A 14,165-nucleotide genomic window follows, 5' to 3' on the forward strand; every position below is an offset into this window, starting at 1 on the left:
TGTCGTATATATTTCAAATAGAATGCTTTTGTAGAATGAATTTTAGATTTATTTAAAAAAAAGTGTTTCAAGATTTCTTTCTGCATGATAATCATTTTTATAATATTACTGATGTAAAAGTTTCCAAAAAGTTCAAATCTTCCAGAGCAACAATATTTTTTTTCAACGAATCAACTCTAGTACCTTACTAATTCACTTATTATAGCCAAAACATGTCGTATCTATAGAAAGATTGAGAGGATGAAAATATAAAATAGAAAGATATGTAAAAATATAAAAATCATATATATTATCAATCTGGAACTACCATTGATAATTGATGGCTCATATCGCAACTAATATCTTCAGTATTTCACAGTTGATGGGCGTGATACTTATGCAAAGATAAAAATCTGTGCCAATCAGAGTCTTGAGAATTTAAAAAAAGTCAAATCAGAGCCAGCTAAAATAATGTACCTGGCATACTTGGACTATGTTAACCCACGTATTGCAATGAAGTGCATTCTTCAAATCTGTCCGAGAGTCAAAACCAGCGACAGATTCTACAATATGGATTATAAGGTTTGTTGGAATCTTAATTGGGCAAACTTAGTGGATTCCATATTAGCTTCACTATTTTTCAATGAGTTGGTGTTTTTATGTAGAATTTATTATCCCAATTGCTGCAAAATATTTTGATTTTTGGCATAACTTTCTTACTCATTCCAATACTTACTTACGAAGCGCTACAGCCCTACATGGACCTCAGCCTCCTCAATAATCTCTATCACCTGCTCGCCTCCTCAATTTATTTGTATTATCACTTTATATTTGTATTATCCGATTATTTGTACTCTCACTCTCAAGCACGCCAGATCTCTCTCCACATCTTGAAGCCAGCGAGTTCTGGGGTGACCTCTTCTCCTGACTACTTCCATTCGTCCAACAAGCCTATGTTTCTGTGTTCTGTTTTGCTCCTTTCGTTGTACATGTCCCATCCAGCTAATTCTTCTAGACTTTATATACCTTACTATATCTTTCCCTTGCAAGATGGTATAGACTTCTACATTGTTCCTTATTCTCCATTCTCCTTATTAATATATTGGACCATGTATTCTTCTCAGAATTTTCCTTTTGAAGATCCTCAATGCATTCATGTTTTGTGAACTGAGAACACATGCTTCACAGCCATACGTCACTACTGGTCTTATCAGAGTTTGGTAAATTTTCATTTTAGTTCACTTTGATATAAGTCTAGATTCCATCATATTTTTATTTGCATAGTGTGCTCTGTTGCCATGTTCAATTCTTCTTCTAATTTCACTGTTGAGGTTGTTACCCACATTGAGCTCTGTGCCGAGATATATAAATTCATCTACATTTTCAAATGTATATTCGCCAACTTCAAAATCCTCATTCGTTCTCCTTGTCAGAGATGCCGTAACTTTCATATACTTTGTTTTGTTATTGTTGATACCAAGTCCTATCTATAGCCCTTCCTTCTCCAATGTGAGAAACTTTTCCTTTAGACCCACTACAGTCACTAATACAATGTCATCAGAATAGGATAGCCCTTGCTTGGATTTGAAAATGATATTACCTGTCAACCGACAAGTACTTTAGCATTGTTGCTTGACAAAATCATGGACGCCAATCTTATATTTTTTCTAGGGAAACCAAAAGTTTCAAGTGCTTCCAACAGGTTTTTTAGTAATCACAGTCAAATGCCTGTTTGTAGTCAACAAATAACATGTGTAAATCCACATTAAACTCTGTACACTTTTCCATCAGTTGGCGTATTGCAAAAATTTGATCAATGGTTATCCAGGTCTTCCTGAACGGAAGCCACATTGGTATTCACCAACTATTCTTTCGGATAGTAAGATCATTCTTTTTAGGAGGATTGTAGGCATTATTCTATAGCGTGTTTCTTCTACAGTTGCTATACACACCAACTTTTCTCCTTTCTTAAAGATGGGGCAGATCACACCCATGCTCCACTCCTTTGGCATGCTCTTCCTTCCTCCATATCATAAGGATCAATTGAAATATTTTATCAATCACATTATCACCTTCACTTTTCCACATCTCAGCAGTTATATGGAGTCTTCTTTCACGTGATTTGCAGCTCTTTTGTTTTTTCATTGCCTCTACTACTTCTTCCTTAGTAGGAGTTTTCATTTCAATATCAGCTGTATGATAGCGGGGGGTCCAGATCTCTTGGTCTCTATCTCCATTCCCATTCAGTACTTGCTGGAAATTTATTTATTTATTCATTCATTCATTGTCACATTACATCAATTTTTTTCAGTTTCACTCTTATGACTGGTGACATGTCAGTATTACCAAATCTAAATTATTATATAATTACTATACAGTATATTGTCAAGTGAAAATAATAATAAAAAATGCATGTGTTACGTATATACTGTTTCTTTAGATTTAAATATTTCAAACTACACGTTTCAAATGCTCTGAAGTGGACTGTATAAAACGAATCAAATCTTTGTGCTGAATAATATATCCATTCAGAAAAAACCACATACATAGAACACATAGAAAATCAGAAAATGTACTCACCAAATCCCAAATCCAACATGTCGCGAATCGAATTGTTTCCCTACTTATATTTGAGGTAAAAGGTGGACAGTTGGATAGGATATAGATGAGAGGAAAACATAGGTGAAATTATGCCACCCGATTTATCTGAAATGCGATTGTTAAAGTTGATTCCTCGCTGTTTTTCCGTTCTGAGATGAAGTTTACTGTCTGGATATATAACACTATGACTTGACTATTGATAAGAACATAACTAAAATTTGAGTTCTGGCATTCACTTTTCACTAATACGAAACATGAGTAACTTTTCATGTAAAACGAAAATACAATATTTATGTACACGAATAAATGTATAGGCCGAATTTCCTAGAATATTAAACGACACGAATATTTAGGCAGATTCAGGACGAATTTCCTGAATCTTAATGCCTCGAGAGCAAGTAGATAGCTGTACAAAAGCTAAATCCACACTGACTGGCAAACTTTCCAGTGCCTCGAACGATAAATTGATGAGTAATGAATATTATAAAATTATAGAACTCTCCTGCCATCTAGCGGTCAATGAGCGAATGAATGCAATTTCAAATGGCCTCAACAGCATGATTATACATAGAATGCCTAAATGTATAGAAAATAATTGTTTATAATGTCTATATATCTATTCTACTTATTTAAAATTGTGAAATGGAGTACAAGGTTTTTTCAATTAGAAATTTTCTGACTGCTTTTTTAAAAAATTTTACCGAATTTATGTCTCTAATGGCTGCTGGTAGTTTATTGTAACATCTCATTCTGGCGTAAAAGGGGGTTTTCCATTAATGTGCGCCTATGAATTGGGTAAGCAATCAGGTTTCTATGACACGTATTGTACTCATGGTTAATTTGCACTAGTGGAATTTTTGAATATTCAGTTTAACAAAAACTAGCAATTGATATATGTTGATAGAAGGCAGTGTAAGAATGTCCAGGTCTTAAAAATACGTTTTACAAGAGTCTCTTGCTTGTAATCCACAAATCACTCTTGATATCTTCTTCTGGATAATGAAGATTTTGTGGCTATCTACTGAATTCCCCCAAAAATTGTCCCATAGCTCAATTGGGAATAAGCATAAGCATAATGAACTGCCAAAACGGTGTTCCTGTCAAGAGAGTGAGATAGTTTTAGTATAACAAAATAGGCACAGTTCAATTTTTTTGTTAAGAATTGAATATGTTCTTTCCAAGAGAAACTTTGATCTATATATTAGACCAAAGAATTTGATTGATGAGGATGATGTTAACCGGTTTTCTATTCTTGGAAGTTGAGTTCTATTTACAGCTGCTAAATTACGGGTTGCTGTGAATTGGATCAAATGTGTTTTATTATATAGTTCAAAGTGAGGTAATTTGCTTCAAACCATTCTGCTATTACTTCCAGAGCACTCTTTAATTTATTTGATAGTGTTATATCATTAGAGCCTGATGCTAAGGCAGTTGTATCATCAGCATACATAATTAATTTTGAGTCAGGTGATGACTTGGAGATCATTGATATACACTAAAAATAGCAAGAGTCCCATGACAGAACCTGAGGTTCTCCATTTGTGACTTTTCTAAATGAAGATGTTCTTTTAGATGATCTATCTCTTACACATTGTTGTCTACTCTGAAGATAAGATGCAATCCATTTAATAGCAGTACCCGCTATTCCATAAAAGCTTAATTTTTTAGCAGGAGCTCGTGATTTACACAATCAAATGCTTTTGACAGATCATAGAAGATGCCAGCAGCTTGCTGCGACCCGTCAATTGCAAATGTTCTGCCCATCTGTCTAGTACTTTCGATTCTTCAGAAATCACTTCTCCATCTTTACTTTTGCACATGTTAGTCCTTGGTTGAAACCCTTTACTCATAACACTTCACAGTTTGATAAAATTTTCTTGTTTCATTCTGAACATGTAGATTCTCTATTCCTTCTAGTTGTTTTTTGAGGTATTCACGTTTTTTCTTTCTCATTCTGTTTTTTGCTTTACGCCTGCTCTCTGTGTGGGTTTCCACATTGCCTCTCGTTGACCTTTGCATCACAGCCAACCTCAGCCTATTTCTCTCTCCAATAGCTGCCTTGCATTCTTGATCATACCAGTTCATTCTAATAGTCAACTCATTAATATTGTCATGCACCTTCTCTGTATATTATCATGTCTTATCTCATTAATTTTTTGGTGAGGGCTCTTATTTTTCTGGAAATCAAAAATCCAAATACCCTTTTTTAAAAGCTTTTATTCGCTACATGCTCCGACATATTAATGCCATTTTTAAAATTACTTGAAAATGGCATTAATATGTCCAAACATACAGTGAATGAAATTTTTAAAAGAAGGTTACTTTGATTTTCAATTTCCAGATCTTATCTCAAATGTTCTTAAGTAAAACCTTTGACTATAGAACCTTTCTATAGTCAAAGGTAAAACTCAATAATTCTTAATATCTTTATATTATATTATCAAATACTAAATATTCATAATATTTGTTATTTGACCAATAACTGTGGTTGAATCACAACAAAGGCAATTCAAAATGGAATTAACAATATCCCAGCTGAAATGTTGCAGTAATCGGTCAGGAATCTCAACACAGATTTCTAGAGTGTATTCGTGCAGGAGGAAGCCATCTTGTAGAAGTAATTGTCAAAAAGTGATAGAATGTTTTATGGCGTTTTTAAAAGTTCCCGTTATTCTGTGTCACTCTGTATAAGTGCTGAGATGTTAATTTATGCTTCCCTTTACCTATGCATGATTTAAAAAATTCATATCTTATTGTATATCATTAAAAAATATTTTTGGAATACTTAGATTGAGCTACCAAAGCTGGATGATTTTTCCTCAACAACAGAATATGGATTGTACCATAAGTTAATATGGAGTGATAATGTATTTAAATATTATATAATTCATAAAAAAATCTAGGTTTAGGCCTACTATTGGACTTTCTTTTTCCAGATGACATTTCTTGAGCTTTATGAAATTCTTCTCTTGTGTGCTGTTGAATGCTTTGAATTCAAAAAGAAGCAAGAACGCAGGAAACAAGCAATTGAAATAAAACTATCGCAAAAACCAAAAGAAGAAAGACGGACCTCTTTGAAAAAAACAAGGGTGTCAAGAGATAACTCAGCTAAAGCTCTGAAAATCTCTAAAAAACCTTAAAATTCATGTTATGACTCTTTTGCTAGTTTAGAAAAGTTTTAACATTTTATGACCTTGGCTATTTACTGCCAAAGTCCATGTAAGATTTCAATTTCTATTCGATCATAGTTTTATTGCTGTACTACTGCGATTATTTTGTTTCATGAATATAAAATTTGTAATAAATCTCCATACACATTAATATTTTACATGATTTTCCATATACAACACCTCATTGTAACTCTTACCAGAGACCATATTTAACAAACTGTTACCGTAGTTATCGATTTTTTCTCCTGGTAGTTGATATAGTTTCACGTTTATTTTCAGTCTATTTGTCTACTCGAAGCTTTATTGCTACTTAAGAAATTATTATAGGAACAAAGAGCTATAAACTGGCAAGGTTATTTCAGAAGGAATGAACCAAATATTCCTAGTATAGAAGAATGTGCTTTTAGATGAAGTGGGTGTATTCTTAGTAGAAAGAGGAGTAGAGAAACCTTGAACAGAATTCCAAGGTATATAATATCCAAGTAACTTCTGAAGAATTCAATGACTACTTTCCATACTATATAAATATTCCAAAGGACCAATTCCTTGTTCCAATAAAAGTTTAATGGAAACAAAATAACTGGAAGTTGTAGGTGCTGGTCATCTGTCCAATAAGAGTACCAAAAATGCTCTCGTTACTCGTGTAATTCGAGTTGCATTGCTCTACCAAAGAAGTCTTGGATATGAATGAAATAGAATTTTCACTCAAAATTATCTCAAATTTCATAACGTCTTGCTATTATACTTAGAGACGATGAACGAAAAAACTTCCTTCAGCCGCTCATTATCTTACTTAATGCATTAAAAATTTCTCTACAATTAATTTCCGGTGCATCCGATGATTTCAGGCTTAGTTCGTGAAAAATGGGGTAAAAACATAGATCTCATAGATTTTGAGTGGCGGTAATGAGCTTTGTTTTTTGACCGTTTTCAGTATGCTAATTAGGAACACTTTTTTATGAAAATATAACTTTTTCGTCGGTCGGCCCATGGACGACGGCGTTTGGACCATGCGCTGGTGAAACAGGCACAGTGAGATTATTCAGTCAAAACTGTCAGCATTAGTTGAATGGGAAGCACTATGCTGTTATTTCTAGTGAAAGATGACAGTTTGAAGTGAAACTCCCAGCAGTAGAGAATGTAAATTTGTACAGCGGAAGGATAAAATAGCGGCGAGGTCAGATTCGGGACTTGACCCCGACCTTCCCAGACCTGGCCTCCAGAGAAAGTCCTCTTCTCCGGAAATGTTTCCTGTGTCTCAGAAAATACAAATTATAATTATCGTCATCATAACTCGATATGCTGGAAGAAGTGACAGTGCAGGTGTACAACTGATTGCTGCTTGAAATCTGTTGAAACTCGCTAATGACTTATGACCATAATCAACTCGCTATGACTTATGACCGTAATCAACAATCAATTGTCTACTACTATACTCTCTTCGTAATCAAGTCGCGGTGTGATGCTTGTTCTCTCTTCCCCAAAGGCCAGATGTTAACATGGTTTTTTGATATTTGCGATTAGTGAAGAGTTCGTAAGGATGCTTGTTGATTAAATTAGACTAAAAATTATCGATATATATATTGGAAGGATTGAGAATAAATGAATAACTTAATCTGACGATGTTTATTATATAAAAATATAAAATGATACAAAGTAAATATATTCAAAAAGTTTATTTATAAGTATTACATCACATTACAATCAAATACACAAAGATGTTTACACATTAAAATACAACTTTACATTATAAAGTATTCATAAACGATTTTAGTAGGTGTAAAAATACTATCATAGCTATCCAGGACTTATTTGAAATGGAAATGAAGATGATAATCGGATTAATGATTGAATTATTAAAAACAATTTCCAAATTCATGTAGAACTTATTAGAATTTCAAATAGCATAGTCCATTGAAATACTTCGACAAATATTGTTTTTATCCTTGCTATACAAGTAAATGTTTCATAAAAATCTTATTACCTCTATGGCTATCCAATTATTTATTCAATGCTAATTGTTTAAAATAATCTTCAAGGGTTTGGAAAGGAAATATTTCTTTAACTATTCGATAACTATATCTATGGATATTCGAATTAGTTATTATTAATCTATAATAACTATATTAATTTTATGAATTGAATCCTCAATTACGAGTTGATACAATTCCAAACCATCATTAAGGAAGCAATCACAAATTACCTGAAAAAGCAGAGCTATTTCAAAAATATTATACTAGTTCTGTTAGCATATTAGTAAATACTACTACTACTCGTTATGGTAGGATAAAAGTCTACTGTTTAGTTCTTCATGACAAACTGATGAATTTTACAAATATAATTATCCACAAAAGTTCATTAAGTAATGTCAGTAAAGTATACATTTGTACTGCAGTAAACATTCAGTGTATTAAATATTTATTAGGTTGATTCGCCATAAAATTGTCTTTTTTCGTTGGGGCTACTTTTGATAGAAATAAAAATAAAAATCCAAGTGTTGGATTTAAAAAAATCAACTTGAAAATGGGATCATAGAAACATGTTGTGAGTAAACAATTTTAAAAAAGGGTACTTCGATTTTTATTTGTATTTCTATGAAATATATATTTATAATATTATGATTGGAGAAATTTGCTGGAAAAATGAGCAGTACGCAAAGTACTTCAGTAACACTTTTTTATATTTGAATGCGGGATGATTCATGTTTTAAAAATGATAATTTTTCGTGATTTCATAAATTTTCTGTGTTAAAACACTTATTCTACAGCTTTTCAATAGTCTTAAACTATGACAGTCCAATAAGAACTCATTCCTATTTTACAGGCTTGGACCAATAAGAGGAATTCATTCAAACCAATCATGTTTTTTGTAGAAAGTAAAATTATTATCAATTTCACTTTAAAGAAAAAAAACTGCCACCGTTCAATGATCAACAAATATGCATCGTGAAGGATTGATTTGTTTTATAAAATGCATGCAACTATATAGTCCTGCAATTTTTAGCGTCTCAATTCAGGGTCGATGTGTAGGAAAACCTTGTATTCGACAATAGATCGCACACTGAGGTTACTGACTTGTAAATTAACATTTTAGTTGGTGGAGACCCGTACTTGAAATGCATTTTGCATAGAAAATTCAATGTACACAGAATAAAGAGAGAATCAACGAAGGGTGACCGATCCGTTCGGTAATAACTGCATTTCTGTATTTTGTGAAAACAAATGTCACAACATTAAGTGTCAGAATACAGTAAAGCTATAATGTGACAAAATCCTGTATTTATTGTCTGCAGTCTTTACGGCCAGACAGTTCCGTCATCTTGATAGGAGACATAAATATAAATATTCTCGACAATGATAATTTAAGTAATGAATATCTAGGTGTCATGCAACTGAATGGATTCAAGTCATTTATAAATAAATCCACTCGAGCTCAAAACTATAGCAGCAGCTGCATTGATCACATATTTTTAAAAACAAGATCCGTTAAAGAGAGTGATACATTTGCAACTATTATAAAATCTACTATCACTGACCACTACTGTACCTCATTCCATATAAATTGCCTTTCCAATTCTATCCAAAATCCACCTTTTAAAATACCTTTATGAAAATAAACTACGAGACATTGAAGAATGACTTAGAGGGAGAAAATTGGAATTGTTTAAATATGATACACTCTGAGGGCATTGATAAATTGGTAGACGTTTTTATTGACAAATTAACCTATTACATAGATAGACACACTGATATCATACACATATCACATAAGAAAAGGCCATTAAAAAAATGGATTACACAGAGTATGGTGAGTGCAATGCGCAAAAGAGATAGAATTGCCCAAAAACTGAAAAAGCAGCCTTTCAATACAGTTCTGAAAAATCATTATAAGAATTGCAGAAACACCTTAAATAACATTGTTAGAAATGCAAAAATTGAATATTTTAATAATAAGTTTGAATTGAACAAAGGTGATACAAAAAAGACATGGGAAAATATAAGAGAAATTTTAGAAATAGAAAAAAACTCAAAGATAGAACCAAAAATAGATGCTGAAATATTTAATGATTATTTTGTAAATGTTGGGAAAATATATGCAGAAGCACTAGATAACAATAGAAATACATCTCCCCTACGATCATTATCCATACCTCCTGTAAATAGTCTCTATCTACATCCAATAAATGCTGTTGAAATTTCACTCACGATAAATTCCCTAAAAAATGATGCTTCACCTGGAGAGGATAAATTCACTGGTCGCTGCCTGAAACAGATCTCCCCTTATATTGCTGGCCCACTTGAAATAATAATAAATAGATGCTTTAGTGAGGGTTACTTTCCAAAACGTTTTAAAATAGCCAAAATGATATTAATCCATAAAATAGGCGATAAGACCAATCCAGCAAATTATAGACCAATTAGCCTACTTAGAAATTTTGCTAAAATAATAGAAAGACTGATTAAAAAAAGATTGGTTGACTTCCTAAATAAAAATAATTTAATTGCAAAAAATCAGTATGGTTTCCAGTCTGGTAAATCAACCAAAGATGCTGTTATGGTATTGATTGATTCAGTTAGCAGGAATTTCAATAAGAACATTAAAACACTGGCTGTTTTCCTAGACTTGGCCAAAGCTTTTGATACCATACCTCATTCGACATTGATAGATAAGCTCAATGGATGTGGTATCCGTGGAGTGGCAAAAAAGTTGATTACCAGCTATCTGCAGGATAGATCACAAACTATGACCTTCAACAATAAAACTGATACAAGAATTCTAACAAGTTTTGGTCTTCCTGAAGGAACGGTCTTATCGCCAATATTATTCTTGATTTATTTGAATGATCTTCTCAAATTAAATATCCCGAATTCCACTAAGATATCTTTTGCTGATGACACAGTATTGTTATTTACTGGATCATCATGGAGAGAGGCATATGAAAACGCAAATGAAGGATTAAGCATTGCTAAGCGATGGTTTGACGAGCATACTCTCACATTAAATTCAAATAAGACAAAATTTATTGCTTTTACTCCAACAAAAACTGGTGAACCACCTATTGAATTAGATATAAAAATTCACAACCATGACTCTCATATCGTCTCTAGACCCAATAATTGTATCTGTGGAACAATCGAAAAAGTCAATTTTCTAAAATATCTTGGAATAATAGTTGACAGTCACTTGAAATGGAACTTTCATGTACAACACATAATATCTAAATTAAAATACCTAATATACATTTTCTATAAAATTAATACTCTAAAGGATATCAAAATCATAAGAACCATATATCATGCATACGCTCACTCCTTGTTCCATTATGGGGGGGGTACCTTTGACACGCACTTTAATAGAATATTTACCCTGCAAAAGCATTTAATTAGAGCCGCTCTAAAACGGCCTAGACTGTATCCAAGCAGGAATTTGTTTGTTGAATTTGGGGTTCCAACGCTACGACAGGTCTTTGTAGGGAAAATCATTACACATGCCAATAGAAATAAGCAGCATCTTACTTTGAATACACATTTACACAACCTTCGTCCGTCTGTACTCAATCCTTATACTCGAAACTTTACAAGATTAACTATAAATAAACATCAATTCACATACTTCATGGAATACTTGGCTAATATAGTCCCATATCACTTCATAAACAATAGAATAACAAGAAAACTAAGTAGTGAAATAGAAGAGTGGGTAAAAGCTAGAGTTTATTTCAAGATAAGTGTATGAAATGATAATTTTGTAATAACTGTAAGATCATAGTGTATAATCCGTCTGTTATAGTACGCTTTTCTTGATTCTGTACGATGGGTATTATAGTATATATCCACTTTTAGTCTTGATTAATGTTATAATATTTGTAATTTTCAATCGCACTCACTGCTGGCGAACAAGTTCCACTTATGCCGGTAGTGCCTTTTTATATAAATTTATTTACTTATAATATTATTTATAGTATCTATCATATTATTTTTAATGTAAGTACTGACTGTAAAATGTTATGGCAAATAAACCAATTTCAATTTCGTATTGCAGTTCATTATTCTTATGGGCCTTCATCAATGTAATAGCAATACTGGAATAGCAATATTGGAACGGTCCAGATTGGGGTTGTATATTACTCATAGTATTCATTATTATTGAGGGCCTTCATCAATCAAAATACTGTAATGAGTTTGAAATAACAGAAAAAGATTAATTCGTATGATGAAACAAATCGTATCCACAAAGGAAAGATATTGAAGACATCCAATGTCAATAACAGGATGCATTAAATAGTCGCACAATAAAAACTGAAAGAAGTGATACAATTTTCTCTTTTGTTCTCCAGCTCAGAACAATAATAACAATGAAATGCAGTTGGCCTAAGTGGTTGGCATGCAAACCCTAGCGGAAAAGTCCATTATCTGTCTGAAAGTTGCGGTAAGGCGCGCAGGCGCAATGTCTGCTAGCCATTAGGTGAGAGGCAAATTATGCAATCGACACTGTATTCCAATAGAGAGGGAAAATACAGCAGTAATTTAGAAGGAGAGGAAAGAGCAGATGAGTGAACTAGAGCTTTGTGTACACTTGAAGTTGGTTTGAATTTTTAGAAAGGTAACAAAGGATCTTACACAGATGGACGGGAAACATGAATAATTTAAATTTAAACGGTAGCCAAGGATATAAGAATAGAGATGCATTAATTTCTAAATTTATTCTTCAAGCTACATTTACTTCAAAAATAGTAATGCAGTTGTAATTTAACAGACAATTATTCATTGCATTGAGTGAATAGCCTATCGCAGTTTCCTCAGATTCTCAACTCTTATAATTTCTTCATTATGCTTTATGTTGCTTTTTATCTCTAGCTTGATAGGAATATTTTCTCAGAATTTCTCAAGTTCATTATGAATTCTAAAGCACTATAGGTTACCTGCAACTCATTGGAAAAATCATTTGACATAGACCTACTACTCAAATTTTGAGACGTATAATATGATGGAAATTACATTTAATCAAATGCTAAACGATAAATAATTATTATTTAACGAAAATCCAAAGTTAGATGTTGTAATCGACAAAACCACCTCGAAAATTTCTGCTGTTGCAAATGTTCATGACAGGGTGTAATTATTAAATTTTGATAAACAAGCAAAATCGCTAATGGAAAGAATTTTTATAGGTCTTGAGCAAACAGCTGCTCTATTATCGCCAAGTGCGATAACAACAAGTGAAAGATTAGATAATAACGGGTACCATGGCTAAAATTAGAACAGCCGAATAGAAAAGAATTTTTTTATTTGCTATTTATTATATTATAAAAAGTATTGGAAATTTGAGGTTAGGCTATAATACCTACTGGTCGGCGACCTAATAATTGAACAAGCCGTATAATGTGAAATCTAGCCAGACACCTTGGCAAAAATTTGTTGTAAACAAATAGTATTCAACTAGAGGATTTGGTAAGCACATGACTACTTGTTGTAGAGGGAAAAACAACTTATAAATTTCAAAAATATTTATTATTTGTAATGAACATATATAAACCACCAAGAAAAATAAATAAAAATATTAAGGAAGTAGGATATTCATAGGTGCATGGATACATTTGTGAATTTGCATGAACCAATAAAATTACAGTAATCGATGGGCAGCCAATTCAAATTTATCTATAAATATTTTTATAAATGATAAGAATTTATAAGTTATCACTACTCAGTTTATGTATCAGATAATATGGTCCTCTGAGTAATTATAAAATATAATACCTAAGATATAGGTAATAATTTAGCAGATTGTCACGGACTATTTGATCTTTTTAATGGCATAGTAACTGAATATTTAGATGTATGCAAATTTGTAAGTCAGAAGTAGGATTGTAGAAAATAAGGGTAGGACTTGCCCACTTGCCTGCCAGATGCCACCATGGAACGCCACTAAATTTTATAGAGCACAAGTCCCTTTGTTGAATTGTACATTTGAAAGACTTAAAGTTTGAATTCATTAATTTATTTGTGTAAGACTTAGTGATGCTGCATTAAAGCATAAGTCATTTAAATATTAATTTATTCCCTTGGAGAAGATGACTTCGGCCACCAAAAATCCAGGACGACCAGGAAATTCGGATCGCCACCAACGTCATGTAAAATTTAGCACGTGAGTGATAAATTATCGAAATATATAAATTTAGGGCGCCCTCAGTGCTTCGAGTGAAACAAATATAAAAAGCTAGCTCGTCAGAAAGGTTATAAATATTAAAAATTATTATAAAACTTGCGCAAGTCTTGAAAAGGTACAAAAACATATTTTATTGGATAAGAGTTGTATCAAATTTATATATCTAAAGATGCACAGATTAAAGGAGTATTTAAATTTAATATTATAATGTACATATGCTCACTCAATCATTAATTTTATTAGCGAATT

The 14,165-nt window shown here is 32.4% G+C and overlaps 2 protein-coding genes across 8 annotated transcripts in view; one reads left to right on the forward strand and one right to left on the reverse strand.

Moving 5' to 3' along the window:
• The window catches only part of LOC111044905, a 336,821-nt gene extending 334,214 nt beyond the window's left edge, over positions 1 to 2,607 (reverse strand). The window contains exon 1 of the mRNA XM_039421315.1: positions 2,560 to 2,607. The gene's annotated coding sequence lies outside the window, so the exon portion shown is untranslated. The remainder of the gene's footprint in view (positions 1 to 2,559) is intronic.
• The window catches only part of LOC111051013 (radial spoke head 10 homolog B), a 53,252-nt gene extending 44,559 nt beyond the window's left edge, over positions 1 to 8,693 (forward strand). For 3 of the 7 annotated variants that reach the window (XR_005570497.1, XM_039421308.1, XM_039421305.1), the window contains 2 exons: positions 359 to 561; positions 5,517 to 5,896. Coding sequence is in view for 5 of the 7 variants with exons in the window: in XM_039421308.1 (XP_039277242.1) it covers positions 359 to 561; positions 5,517 to 5,720 (407 nt within the window). In the remaining 2 variants the exon portion in view is untranslated. Of the gene's footprint in view, positions 1 to 358; positions 562 to 5,516; positions 5,899 to 8,573 lie in introns of those variants that run through there. The other 4 variants (XR_005570498.1, XM_039421306.1, XM_039421304.1 and 1 more) reach the window with 3 other exon arrangements.
• Positions 8,694 to 14,165: the final 5,472 nt, after the last annotated feature.

The sequence above is a fragment of the Nilaparvata lugens genome, chromosome 2, assembly GCF_014356525.2.
Source record: "Nilaparvata lugens isolate BPH chromosome 2, ASM1435652v1, whole genome shotgun sequence".
Lineage (NCBI taxonomy): Eukaryota > Metazoa > Arthropoda > Insecta > Hemiptera > Delphacidae > Nilaparvata > Nilaparvata lugens.